Source organism: Solanum pennellii, chromosome 8 (assembly GCF_001406875.1).
Source record: "Solanum pennellii chromosome 8, SPENNV200".
Taxonomy (NCBI): domain Eukaryota; kingdom Viridiplantae; phylum Streptophyta; class Magnoliopsida; order Solanales; family Solanaceae; genus Solanum; species Solanum pennellii.
The window spans coordinates 64,200,382-64,215,207 of NC_028644.1; the positions used below are offsets into that span (position 1 = coordinate 64,200,382).

The following is a 14,826-nucleotide window of genomic DNA, read 5'->3' on the forward strand; positions in this document are numbered from 1 at the left end:
ATTTCACTGGATATGTTTTGATACTTTGATCTATTGAATTTCTTTACATCAATTTTAATTGTTTAATTTTGATTTATTTCTTTAGGAAAAAAGGAAAAATATATCCAGAACTATCATTAATGATATGCATATACCCTCCGTCATACTTTTAGGACAGTGGTAAACATATATGTCCTTCACTCTACAAAAGACTAAATGGGGACACGTGACACAATCTTATCCATCGATAATATTTAATAAATGTCTGATTAGTCGATAAGATTATGTCATGTATACGTCCGTTATCATAAAAGGTATATATGCTCTAGTTTTTGGACGGCATGAGCACCAATGTCTCAAAAGTATGACAGAAGATATTTTACATATCATTTATGATAGTTCGAAAATATATGTGTACTTCCCCTTTTTTTAAAAAAACAGAATCGCGTTGAAGGCCTTAATATTATTTACTTCATATAACAAATAATTGTGCATAGTTTTAGTCTGTAATACCCAGGTAATCTAAATTACAATGAATAATAATTGAGTCCCTCTTGCCTAAACCTGATACAAAAAAGTCAACACACATCAACATAATTCTAATCACAACATAAATTGATGAATTCAATGCTTTAACAAACCTCTTAAACTTACAACTTGTCAAAATATAAAACTAATAAACCATACTGGTAAAAAATATTCCTATATGTAGTGACTCAATTTTCTTTATTATATATAAATATAAAAACAATCTTTTACCTCATACTTAAATACTTTTATTGTTCTCAATAGGAGTAATAAGGAAGAGCAATGCAAAATAAAAATTAAAACAAATCCATCTGTTCCTTGTACTGAGAAAATAACAATGAGAAAAATTGTTTGACATCTTGGCCTCAAGAACTGTTCCAATCCTTTGCATTCTGTCATGTAAATCCACTTATTTTCTATCAACTCTTAACGATCTAACAACAGCTCATGGCACACAGCTGTTTCCCTCTCGTCGACAAGAGTACATATTACATATTCACTAGTCTCGTGTCAACCAAAAGAGAACGAAGATAACAAGTCTTTGACCCAAGTATAACGTTGCAGCAATCTGATATTGACTGTTATGATCTGAACTTAGATGTCAGCGTCAAGAAAGCTTGCAGAAAGCGTTACCTGCCAAACGAGAGAGAGAGACTAGTGTCAGACTTTAGCGCATCACAATGCAAACAATAACATGATAACGAAATCAACCAAAGATTAGGGCTTTCAAAGAATCATCCTCAGTGAAGCACATAATCAAGTGTCATGTTTTCAAGGTTAATGTGAATACAGTATTACAGTACATATGCCATTTTCATTTTATTTTTTTCGCTCCATTCTTCCTTGTATATCCAACACGATCAAATTTTGGTTAAAAAATGTTCACAATGAACACTGATGTCATCATTTAAAAATGTTAGTAATCAATGTGTTCATGTGTACTGCAAATCTTTTCCTCTGGTAAAATTATAAATTATATATATTAATGGATACTTATTCATGTATAGAGCAACCTCAAGAGTAGCTTGTGTTTGACATGTACCTTTTCACCAAGTTTGAATGGAGGAAGACCCTTATAAGGGCATGTACCGCAGCGGAAAGCATCACCAAGACCACACTGCAGACATCAAAGACATGTCCCCAAAAATACATAGTTAAAAAAGGAAATCAATTGCAGAACTCAAAGCAGATCAAGAAAGGTAGGGGTCAAGAAAGAATTGACTACTTGTTCAGCTGCCTGCTAATCACAATATAAACATCAATCAGTTACCAAATGACACAAATAAAATAATTTAGAAGGCGAAGAAACAAATTAGGTAGTCGAAAAGCACTTATACAAAACTGTGACAGTATAAGGCAACAAGTCATGAACTTTACCATTCTCAAAAGAAGAGAATAAAAAAAGGCAACAAGTCATGAGGTCCCAGTTAAAAAAGACATGTATTTTTTGGGAAAACCATATTTTGTGTACTCTTTACTTTTCTACACTGCTCATTTACAAGACTAGACTTTTCCCACCAAATAAATAATTATAAAAGCATTAGTTTAGAAAAAACGCAACAAATAAACATCATTTTGATTCCTCTGAAGAGAAACTTCTCATTCAAAGAGGCGAAGTGTTTTGGGAGAGTGAAAATTATGCCAAATAATCTTGGCGACGAGAGTGATCTACTATATGACATAAATCATTATAAAAGAAACCATACACTGCCACAGGCAGATTGAGGATTGTTCAGTTGTTCAGCAGTTGGTCCAAGTTGCACTTTTGTCTCAGCTTCAGCCCGTCCACACGTACAATTTTTACATGCTTTCTTTGTTTTTCCAACTTCACAGTCATCAACTGCACCGTCAAGTAAGCAACAAATTGAATTAAATATACTACTGAAAGACTAATAACGTCAAGAGGTAAACAACCTTAGTGCATTAAACTTACCACTTGGCAATTGTGGTTTCTTCAGATCTTCCTCAGTGAGAAGGCTATCCTCATCAATAAGATCTGAATCATCATCAATCTGAACTTTCGGTAAACTTTTTGCGACTTTCTTGATAGAAAAGGATGAACCAACCTTCCATGAAGGTTTCTTTGCTGTTATCTGTTCACAGATTAAATTAGCCACGCGACTTTTTTAAGTCAAAATCAAATAACTTCAAGGCTTTTTTTACAACATCTGTGTCTCAGTCCAAGCTAATTGGGGTCAGCTTTGTGAATCCTCTATATCCAATCCGCTTTATTTGGGCCCGTCATTCTACTTCTTAATTTATCATTTAGGTCAAGTGGAGGTTTTGTAAAACTAGGGATTGTCAAAATTTTACATGCATCCCTATGACACCATCATAAAATATTTGACCAAGACAAAAGACTCCTATCGAACACTAGATTCAATCTAAAAGTGTCCCTAATAAAGACCAACTTCAAGGTTTGGGTTGCAGTTGAAAACTGAATAAACATCAAACAGCATTATCAGTGACTAGATTAGCATCATTGCCACACCAATAAAAATAAAGCCCTGAATGAGTTTAATGCCATGAAATAGCTATTAAGAAACTTATGACAACTTTATTTATAAAAAAAGAACTTATCACAATTTGAAATGAGAAAGGAAAAAAAAAATTGAAAGGGGGATGACGTGGTCCTGTGGAGGAAGACAATGAGCAAAATCCAAGGCATGTGGATGAAATACTAACCACGATAGAGTGACCAGCTTCAAATGACTGTGTCTCAGAGAATCCAGCCAATAATAACTTGCGGTCATGGGTGGATTTTTCCTGCAATTCAGATAAAAGGACAACTCACACCCCCATACAATTTCTCCATGAAAAAAATACGCACAGAGTGACAATTCACTCACCTTCGAGACTGATTGAGAACTTAGGCTAAGTAGGACTGTTCCACCAGGCTTCAACACTCTTGAGATGTCCCCACACAATTTATCACTAGGAAACTCAAGGGACCTACAGATGAGAGCAACAACATCCATAGATGCAGTCTCAACTGGTGTCAGACCTGTAATAACCAGATGTTAACAGCAGGAAAAAGAAAACATTATTACGGATGTCTAGGGAAGGGGAAAACACATGAAACAGAGGTAGAAGATACTTAAGTCAAAGGGGGCGCAGAAAAGGGAAAAAAAGAATATTAAGGAGACAAGTTCCCTCTCTTACCACTAACTTGAGAACTTCTTTCTCCAAACAATGCTCCTCCCACTTACATCCTCTCTCTCTATGTACCAACTTCATGTTTTATGACAGAATTACGGTGAATAAGAACAGTTTCTTCTGTTTCTGCGCTAAGAATCTATTACATGAAGCATTCAAGGTTGTAGAAACAGCTTCTTATTATTCAAACTGCTTTCTTAAGTCACCTATTTATCTCCAAAAACTACCCAGTAGAAGAATCTAAGAATACTTAATCTACAGTCATATACTTCTCAAAAAAGGTTCAGACATTTGATCCAAGCAAGGAAAGAATTACGTCATATAGATACACACAATTCTTCGAAAATATTGCAATTCTAACACTCTAATTAGTCTCTCGACAAAAGGACTTCTCAATAATTGGCTCCACATTCCATTCTAGTGTACCAGGTTTCCTTTGATATCGCATACAACAGAAACACTAGTCCTCAGACTTGCCAAGAGCCAAAAGACTAAAAAGGCATCAAGATCCATTTTGGCTTTGAGCATAAAGCACAGTTTTTTAGCAAATACAGGCAACACTGAAGATGTATATGTGAATATCAAGAAGTATAAATAAATATAGAAATAAACACTAATTATTTGGACCAAGGCATTGAGAAAAAGATATAATTATACTTAGATAGGGGTTGTGGAGGTCACGGATTAGGGTAGAAGGTTAGTTAGATAGTTAAGTGTTGTCTCACTTATTTCTCTGTACTAGTAATCATAGTACTCCCTTGTAATTTCTTGTCCTTTGAGTTTTGTTATTATTCGCTCCTTTTTGTACTTTGATTATTGTTTTATCTTTTAATGACTTATGTTCAAGTTGATTTGTACGGTTGTCTATAGTGTCAAGTTGATTCGTATGGTTGTCTATACTATCTCGCCATGACTTTATCATTTTCATTATTTCTTTCTTTATGCTGCTTTGGACTGTTTTCTTTTGGAAACAATCTCTTCACCTAGGTAGGGCTAAGGTCCGCGTACACTTTACTATCCCAGACCCCATTTTGTGGGATTACACCGGGAATGTTGTTGAGGTATACAGTATCATTTCATAAATCCAAGGCCAAAAATTGGTCGTATACCAATAGTATACCAAAAAGTAAAGAACCTTCAAATGATATAGCCCTCTACAAAAGATACCCAATCCTCTAAACATCCCAGAACTACATCGATGCACCAAAAAATAAATATGGGATAGAAGACTACTACTCCACTGCCCAAAACTAAATTCTACCCCTTCAAAAGCTCTCATATTTCACTCTTTCCAAATGAATCATACCAAAGCTAGAGGAATAACATTCCGTGCCCTGCTTTTCCTCTTGCTTTTTCGAGAGAGAACATATCCTTGACAGACTTTGGCATCACCGAAGACATACCAAACCAACTGAACATATCCCACCACAGTTGTAGCCTGACAGAAGTGTTGTAAAAGATGATTTACCTCTTCATCCGCCTCCTTGCATAAGTAACACAAACTGATAAAAACAACATTCCTTTTCCTAAGGTTTTCCTCCGTCAAAATCACCCCTCTAGCAGCTAGCCATGAGAAAAAAACACCTTCCTTGGCAACTGAGGAATCCAAATCAACTTTACAAAAAACGCATAATCCGCCTTCACCAATAGCTTCTCATAAAAGAACTTGACAGAAAAAACGCCTTTGTTCCCCAACTTCCATCTCATAGAATGGGGTCCTTAGATGGACTCACAATACTAATGGTGTAAAGCTAACAATCTTCATCACCTCCCATTCCTGGAAATCCCAAGAAGTATCTGCCCCTTGTGTCCCCCTAAATCCTACCTTGTCTTCATCAATAAATCCCAAAAACAAAATTTTGAATAAAACTCTTCATCAAATTAACCTAGAAAAAACATTGCAACAATCTTTCTTTTTGATAGGCATATAGTAACAAACATTTTCTTTGATAGGTATAACATGGCGATGGACTTAAGAAGGAAGAAGCCACAAATATCAGCAAATCCAAATAGACTAGGAAACATACTATAATCTATAACCCTCGTCCCAAAAATGAAGATAAAAAGATCTGAACGCTGACAATGAAGTGAGCAAAAAACTGACATAGTAAACAAAGTGAGTCACTCATGGTCAGTTGGTCACAACATAAGCATTAAGAAGACTAAAGAAGTATCAGTGCAGCACACACAAGGGAGGGACTTTACTCTGGGCTGAAGCTTGAGTAACAATCATTGGGTCCAACTTCTCAACTCCCTCTTTCTTCAAGATATTGATTGCGTTGTATACCACACTAACTGGTACCATAACATCCTCGACAAGCACCAGTATACTACCGTCTCCGTCTTGGCCGCCCTACAAAAGAATGAAAACTCGAATTTAGAAAGAAAACAATAGTACATCCTCAAAAACAACATTTACACCTCAGAAAGGTGTGTTAGCAAGAAAACAACCCATTCCCACTCCCCCACCCACCCCCCAAAAAAAGGGTGGGGTGACATGACCAAACTACGGCTCTACCTAAATGTAATAGTCAATACACAATTTGCAGTAAACTCACACTAGGAAACTAATTCAATTCCCTCTACACTTTTACAATCTTATGCTAGTGTTGTCAAATGCACGCTTAAGACATACTTTTCCTAGCCAATGTGCATAATCCTGAAGAAGGGGCATTAAACAATTGATATTTTACTTCTTCATGATTTTTTCAAATTTTTTGTCCATATATTTTTGTGAAATAGATTTTGTCCATATATTTGTCTTCCGTAATTATAGTTATTCGTCTTGAACTACACATACATAATTGTATATTTTCACCATTTGTCCCCTTCTTCATTAAAGGGCGCGCTTTATTTGGGCTTTGTGCTTAAAGCCCTTATGGACCTTAGAGTTTCGCATTTGATAACTTTGTTTATGCTCCAAGCACATTATGAAACGCCCAAAAAATTAGCAAGAATTATGAAAAGGTGGTTAATTTATCTAGTCCAAACAAAGTAACACAGGCATGTGGATATTAGTAATGAAGTTAGATAGACTACTACAAATACTAAAAAATATGAATGAGGGTGTGAATGAGGGTGAACTCCTCTTTGATAACGGTTGATTCATTATAACAAATCTTATATCCTTCTTTCTTTCTTTATATGAATGATTGTAATGAAAGACTCCTTCACAAAAAAAGAATGATTCGTAAGGAAAGACTAGAAACAATTTTCCTCCTGTAGGTAATATAATGAAGTAGATCTATATACATTTTCCATTTATTTCATGGTTTTTTTATTTTTCAACAAAATTTTAGTAATTTTACCTTTTTGGTGATTTATCTTTTTTTTAAATATTTATTCAGATTATATAAATTTATAATAACTTTAAAAAAATATATATTTTAGTTGCATATATAAACAATTAAACTCTCTGTAGCAATAACATATTAGCAAATATTTCATTTCAAAAACTGAAAATAAATAATACATACTAAAAGTCTAGAACTTGAATGAGAAAAAAACAGAACATAAGTCAAAACAGTGAGAAACAAACAGAAGAAGAAGAAGGAAAAAGAAATGGAGGAAGAAGAAATCTAAAGAAGAAAAGAAGAAATATGTATTGGTTGGACTTTGGAGTCGCCGGAGAAATTTAGTTGAGTCCACTAGTTGGAGTCCAGTTGCAATCGCAGTCCAAGAGTGCAATTGTGCAAATTTGAAAAGAAAACCCTAAAATTACCTTTTAACTTTTAAAACCTTAAAGTGGTCGCCATTTTTTAAGAATATACAAAAGGCAACAGCTTTCTTGCCTCTCGCCTTAGTCGTCTTGGCGTTGTCTTTTAAAGATCATCTCGCTACAAAGCTAATAGGCGATGAAGGTCGGGTCGCCTCGCCTCGCCTCTCGCCATTGGCGACAAGGCGATCGCTTCTCACAACACACAACACTGATTACTATACTACCACGAAAGTTTTTCATTCACATAAAACTAAGACTCTGTATTCTGTTAATCTAACAAAAATAAAGGTAACAATGTCAAGCTCGTCACACCAGACTTTCATTTATAGACAATAAGTTTGATTTAAACTGTTATTTAGCTTACAACGAGTTTATTTATGCTAAAGATGCAAATATTTGATGATTTGATATCATACTTCTCTTCCTTCTCCCTTAATCCATAAATTCCCTTCAGTTATGATTAGAAAAAATGGAAGAGGGCGGAGCCAAGATACTGTTAGGGTTCATCTGAACCCCTTCGGCTGAAAATATTACTATTTATGCATGGTTAAATTATCTTTTATGTATATATAGTAGATGTCGAACCCTTAGGTTAGTTCGTGTGTTTACTTCTTCAGATTTTGAACTTGTTAAGAATTCTAGCTCCGCCACTGGTTACAAACTTACACCTACCTAACTGGTTAACAATGATGGCTGATGCAACTAAACATACTTCTGATTTACAGAGCAAGATTACGAAAATAAAGTCGAGGTCATTGAATTGATTAATTAGGAAAGGTTAACTAATATACGCAACACACTGATAGGTGAACATTTATTCCAACAATTGTTCAGTCCCAAACAAGCTGGTATCGACTATATGAATCTTCATTCCTTCATTTTAAGCTCATATCATATCATCATCATCTGATCATACTAAATAAAACAGGATTGACAAACGAAAATTGCTTCCGATCTTCTGAAAAAAAATGGAGATAGAAGGAAACTTACCGTGACTGCCATGACTAACAACCGGCGGCGACAGAAAATTGCAGAACTGAGGGGATAATTGAAGAAGAAGAAGTTCCACTCCTTCAGGCTTTCAGTTTTTTTTTTCACGTTCTGAAATTAGGGATTTCTTAAATTCTAATTCCCAAATAACGAACGCATCTAAAGTAAAGAACTAAGACCGACGCCGTTTTGACTTTGGAGTTCTTTGAGAAAAAACAACAGAAATTGAAAAGCAAGACTTAATTTAATTTGGCCTCAACTAGTGGATTTTTTTATATTTATATAGATATATCAATTTTGAATTCTCTCGTGAACAAGAGGCAAGTTGTAGACCAAAGTGGTAGATCTCCTTCTAATTTTGACCCTCGCGTCTAGGAATCGAATTTCATTATGAACATTTCATTTTTTTTAGCTTCTCATCTTTATTTAATTTCAGAATCAATCTTTCACATTTTTTTAACAGAACTAATTTTTTGCTATTTCCTTGAAAATGTGTTTTGTTGGCTTATTCATATATTTATATTTTTATTTTTTGAACCTCTATATAAAGATCTTGGATCCGTCGCTCTTTATAAATATGTAATTAAACTTATTTAAAGTTAAACAAATAGATGCACTCATCCTACGTGACATCCTACACAATAATTTTGTTTCCATGTGGTGTCCTACATGATTGTTGCAATATAATTTACCTAGATAGAGTTTGAAATCTCACTAAGAACATTATTAAGGTGATTGAGAATGTAAGAAATTATCACTGGCCTTTATAATATTTTAAATTTTGAGGAAAATATAACTAATGTAGAAATATAAACAAATATAGAAAACAATTAAATGATCAATGCCACAAACAAGGACAAAGGAAAATCCAGTGTATTTCATAATTTAATCATTCAAGCTATAATAATAATGAATATTCTCATAAACAAGATTAAAATCAAGAATTAAAATACTAAAAAAAAAACCTATTACAAAGCTTCATGTTGTAGATGATCAAGTCTTAGAAAACTAAGACTATCCAAACATGTTGGACCTCGAGACATACACTCTGAACAATAATTATTTGATGTAAAAGAGTTCCTAACAAGAGTTTGATTTCTAGGGTTAAAGATGAAAACACAAGCTCGTTTTCGTTCAAAAAAGATAACTTCACCATCCTTTGTACAACCCGAAGGGGAACTATCACGTATAGTAAATCGAAGTATTTTAGCTAAACATTTCCATTCATCTTGTTCCATAATCCATACGTTCGATCCTATTTTTTCATTACATAAAACAAGGCAACCGTTAAAAGTAGACAAAAGATACAACTCCTTTTGACATATGAATTCCGGTAATGGAAACTCCTCCACTTCGTCTGACTTTGCGTTGAATCGTATAACTGTAGAATTTTCACTCACGTACTGAAAAAGCCTACTATCAGACCTAGACCAATAAACATAACCTCCACTAGTGCTAACACCCTCACAACATTCCTGTAGATATGGCTCTAACTCTAATATAGGGATATTTTCTTTAATTATCCAAAAATTCTTATTTGCATAGCAAACAAGATAAAACGACTCATAAATCAATATAATCTTGTAATCATCAGTACTAGAATCATAACACAACCCACAAGCATTAGGAAGCACGAAGGTGTTGTTTAAATATGGACAAACAAAAATTTTGTGTTGTCTTATTGATGGATTCCACAAAATAAATGTATCGTAAGCCTTATGCGTGTACAATAGTAGCAATCCATCATGTGAGCCTATGACATGAGAATTCGACAGAGGGAGCACTTTCTTTTCTATGATAATTTGCGGATTTTTCAAATCTGTAAAGTCGATTTCTTTACTTCTTTGTCCATGTAACAAGAACTTAATGCGTCCCAAAGCTCTAGATTGATCACAATACGCTTTCTTGAATTTATCATCGGAGATCATTGTATTCCATAATTTAGAAACAGATTGAAAACGTAACAAAGAATTAACGGGCAGACTAATAAAAATATAGAATAGAACATCACATGAAACTAAGGTCATTACTGTGTGTGATGAAGAAGAGTGGCGGAGGAAAGCAACATATATTTTATTAGGGTTTAAACCTTATTTATATAAGTTAAATAAATTAATAAGTTAATTAGTGTACGTAGAAAAGAGAAAACTAGGATGTTAATTATTGAGAAATTGTAATTGTGTGAAAAAAGGACTCTTTTCCTTTAGTGGTTTATACTTTATAGTTTTATTTATATTTATATACTAATAGAAATAAGGTTACTTATATTGTCCCAAATCAATTAAATAAAGCAGAAAATAAACATCAGATAAATATTTGATTAGGATAAATGTTTGTTATCACTAATGAACTCTATTCATTATTGTGTTAGAACTCAAATTATAGTTAAGAGTACCAGTACTACTCTTATAAGGTAACCAGTTATTACTATTATTGAACAAATTTGAAAATTTGTTAAAAATAAGTAAGGCCCAAGTTCCCTCTATAGTTTAGTTTATGATCGAAGTTTCAAAAATCACACCTTAATTAAATAAAGGTTATATTTTTTTGTATTTTTTTTTATTGTATATCTTTTGATTTACATGGCACACTCTGTGACTCCACATAGTTGAAGGCGCTTAAGATATGTTAGCTGTAACGTAGGCCAAAAACGTATATAAAATTAGAAAGAAAATGAATTCAAAAGATAATAAAATCTTAGTTCAGTTAAAATATAGGGATAATGCACAAGTATCCCCTCAACCTATGACTAAAATTTCAAAGACACACTTATACTTTACTAAGGTGCTATTACCCGCTGAACTTATTTTATTAATAATTTTCTATTCTTTTTCGACCTACGTGGCACTATCTTGAATATATATATATAGAGAGAGATTATTAATTGATACGAACTCTCTATTTAGTTAATTACGACAAAAATTACTTTCCATATTTATATTAAATTATTAATTGATATGACGGGAATTTTTCAGAAACAACTAATATTATGCCTAAATTAAGATTTTTTTAGCTATAATTTTCATATTTAATTAGAATTAGTATCTATATTTTTTAATTTAGTGCATGCTATATTCATTGTATTTTTCAGCGAATTCTTATAAAGATACACATACATCTTAACTAAATTAAGATTTTTAGCTTTAGTTTTCATATTTATAATTCACACTTGTATTTTAATTTGCTATGTTGTATTCATTGTATTTTAGGTGATTTCCTATAAAGATGCAAGTACATCTTCACTAAATTGAGTAAAAAATGGAAGAGATCTTTTCTCAAATGGTAAAAGTATCCCTATTTTGAATTGTTATATTTTTTATGATGTGCCTGTTTTCATCATTATTTTAGAGAACTCAAAATCAAGTATAACTTTTTTTTAAAAAAAAATTAGTAATCGTTTATCGTTTGTTGTATTCATTATGAAATCATTTATATTCAAATACTGCCAATTTTCTTTAATCTAATTTTATTCATTTATCTTCTACCGATTGTATGCAAGCATGTAATCATAAATAATGATTATTATTTTTTGGAAAAGACATAAATTCTCTCCTGAATTTATATTAAAAAGTCATTTACACACGATTAAATTATAATGATAACCTATTATATTTTATTATTATTCAAAAGTGAATTTAATAACCTTTAAAATTAATGTGGCAAAATAATTTAAAGAAAAATTACATTAGGCGCGTCATATTTATTAAAGTAGGAAAAAAAAATCAAAATTCAAATTTACCTCACCCCACTTTCTTGCATCTCTTCTTTTTCACAATCCACCCTTTTCTTCTTCTTCTTCTTCTTTTCCTTTTCTTCAACCCAACCCTCTTGAGAAAACACATTTTTCTCCTCTTTCTTTTAAAAACAAATCTCTTCTTCTTTTTCTTCTTTCTTCGACTTCTTTTTAGCTTACTTAGCAAATTACTTATCATCAGTTTAAGTTTTGTGGATTTTGATTTGATTTGTTAACAAAAGTCATCAGCAAGATAAAATTTTAAAAATAAAATTTTAGAGATTTATTAGCCACTACAATTATGGCGGGCTTTTTTTGGAAAGAATGAGAGAACTTTCCTCCATAACTTAACTTCATATTTCGATTATTGTTCTTGGCGGCCATTGTTAAAATTTTCATCTTATTATAATTTTGCTATAAAAAAATATATTTATTAGAGAATTTTAACAATTAAGTAGAGATGAATTAATTAGTGTAAAATATAGTTAACAAAAGAAAAGTTGATTAAAAATAAAAAATATATTGTTTTTTTTATTTCTGACATGGCAGCTAGTATAACACCACAGGACAAATTCAGGGAAAATCTATGCCTTTTTCCTTTTAAAAAAATAAATAAATACCATGACGTGTGTGTTTCGAAAATTGTCAATCTTTTTTTATACCTTAAGCATTAAGTCATTCTTTTCATTTTTGTTCATAAATTTTGTTGCAATGTCCAACCATTTAAGGGTTTTAATGTTGGAAGTATATTTGGTACTTTGCATTTCAATAGAAAAATCATATGAATAAAAATGTAAAAAAAAAAAAGAAATAATATAATTGAATACATTGAATCAAAAAGTATAACAATGAACTGATAAATTTCAATATCTTGATATCTATAAATGTATAAGTTGGAATACACTGATACAAAAGTAAATCTAACAGATAAACAAATTTGATTACATATACTAGAAATACAATAGTGGATTGATACACTTAAAAATATATTGATACAAATATCTACAAATGAACAAATACACAGAAATTTACCCAAGTATAGATCCAAATCTTAAAAAGAAAAACAAAGTGGAACACTTACCATAAAAATCTATCAAGAAATCATTTGATCTCACAAAAATAGAGAACAAATACCCATCATTATAATATTTTTGGTAAATCAAAGATGATCAACGTTGGCTGAAGAGGAACCATGACGAGATTGAACACATACCCATCATTATAATATTTTGGTACATCAAAGATGATCAACGATGGCTGAAGAGGAACCATGATGAGATTGAACACATACCCATCATTATAATATTTTGGTACATCAAAGATGATCAACGATGGCTGAAGAGGAACCATGACGAGATCAAACCAAAAAATACAGTATTTAGCTAATGATCCATATTGTAACAAAACACAAAAATGTCTATCTCATGGCCAAACCTAAATGGTAATAGCGAAGACTCCGCTCTCCCAAGGCGATAGGATATGAGATCGCCCCTTTTGGATTAAGCAGGATTCTCAGAAGAAAATCAACTGCAAACTCAACAAAAGGGACTTTGCTCTATGATGATTTTTTAAACTTGGGTTATACAAGTAACACAAAAGAACTTGTCCCAATTCAATGAAAATCATCACATCAAATGAAAATCAAAGAAAACAAAATCCAATACTGATAAAAGATTAGTTCTTTCATAGAATATCAGCCACAACAGGATATTCTTCACTTGTCAAACGCAAGAGAAGACTTGAAAGACATGGTGGCTGTAAATGTAGCTTATGTTTAATGTTAAGTACTGTTGTCAAGTTATCTAAACAGCACTTGACCGTCCATAAGCACAAAAACTTCTGAAAATCCCAGAGATTAAGCATCTAATTGGTTGATTTATTTTTTTCAAGTTGTGTTGTGAGGCTGTGATTAGTTCAGAAACGAAGCTAATAATCTACTCCAAGATTAGTCTAGGTCCTAGACTAAAGATTTAACCAAATTCATGTGTTTTTTCATCAACCAATCTACAGTTATACAAGGAAAATATTTAAGCAAATAGGAAAATGGCTTCAGAATTGCAGAATAAACAGCAAGGCCTATGGGGCCATTCAGTCCCGAAAGATGGTGTTCTTTTATAACAGATTTCATCACCAGCCATTAACACACACAAAGAAAAAAACGAAAAAGCAAAACAGATTAGTAAACAATTGGAATATATTTCTCATGGCCAATCCCAACATATAATTGCAGAGACTCTGCTCAACAAGGCAATAGGATATGAGAAACACCCTCTTCGGATTATAAAATCAACAAAGAGGGTTTGTTTTAGTGATGATTTTACACACATGGGTTATACAAGCATAGGAAACAAACTCGCCCCATTTCAAAATTGAACCATCACCAACGAAAAAGAAAAAAAAAATACAAAATTATGAGATGAAATTAGTAGACAAGTACCACTGTAAATGGAACCCATCTGTGGATTCATCTCAACGGTTGTCTGGCCGCCGCTGAGTTTAAACTCAGCATTCCATCTTTGCACTAGCGCTCAAGACTCCACTATTTCAATAAATTTTAGCATAGCCTTTAAGCGTGTGCAGTTACAGTTACTCTCATGCTTAAAGCTGCAGAAAAAAACTATGAAAACACTGAGAAGATAAGGAAGCAATAGAAATTCTGTAAGAATAAACTATGGATGCCATTGATGTAATTCGGCAGAAAAAAAAAATTGATTTGGGAATG

The 14,826-nt window shown here is 32.5% G+C and overlaps 1 protein-coding gene and 2 non-coding genes across 3 annotated transcripts; all 3 read right to left on the reverse strand.

Annotated features, from left to right (window-relative positions):
- Window positions 1-684: 684 nt before the first annotated feature.
- On the reverse strand, window positions 685-8,551 carry LOC107026661 (anamorsin homolog). The gene is made up of 8 exons (XM_015227705.2): window positions 8,372-8,551; window positions 5,869-6,016; window positions 3,357-3,511; window positions 3,193-3,273; window positions 2,441-2,600; window positions 2,214-2,347; window positions 1,550-1,624; window positions 685-1,140 (listed from the first exon to the last, which is right to left on the reverse strand). The coding sequence occupies exons 1-8, from the start codon at window positions 8,381-8,383 to the stop codon at window positions 1,102-1,104; spliced, it is 804 nt and encodes a 267-aa protein (XP_015083191.1). The 5' UTR covers window positions 8,384-8,551; the 3' UTR covers window positions 685-1,101.
- Window positions 8,552-14,148: 5,597 nt separating this feature from the next.
- LOC114078501 lies at window positions 14,149-14,241 on the reverse strand. Its single transcript, XR_003580181.1, has one exon. It is a non-coding gene; the product is annotated as a small nucleolar RNA SNORD96 family (small nucleolar RNA).
- A 270-nt stretch (window positions 14,242-14,511) lies between these two features.
- LOC114078516 lies at window positions 14,512-14,684 on the reverse strand. Its single transcript, XR_003580196.1, has one exon. It is a non-coding gene; the product is annotated as a small nucleolar RNA snoR143 (small nucleolar RNA).
- Between the last annotated feature and the right edge of the window lie 142 nt (window positions 14,685-14,826).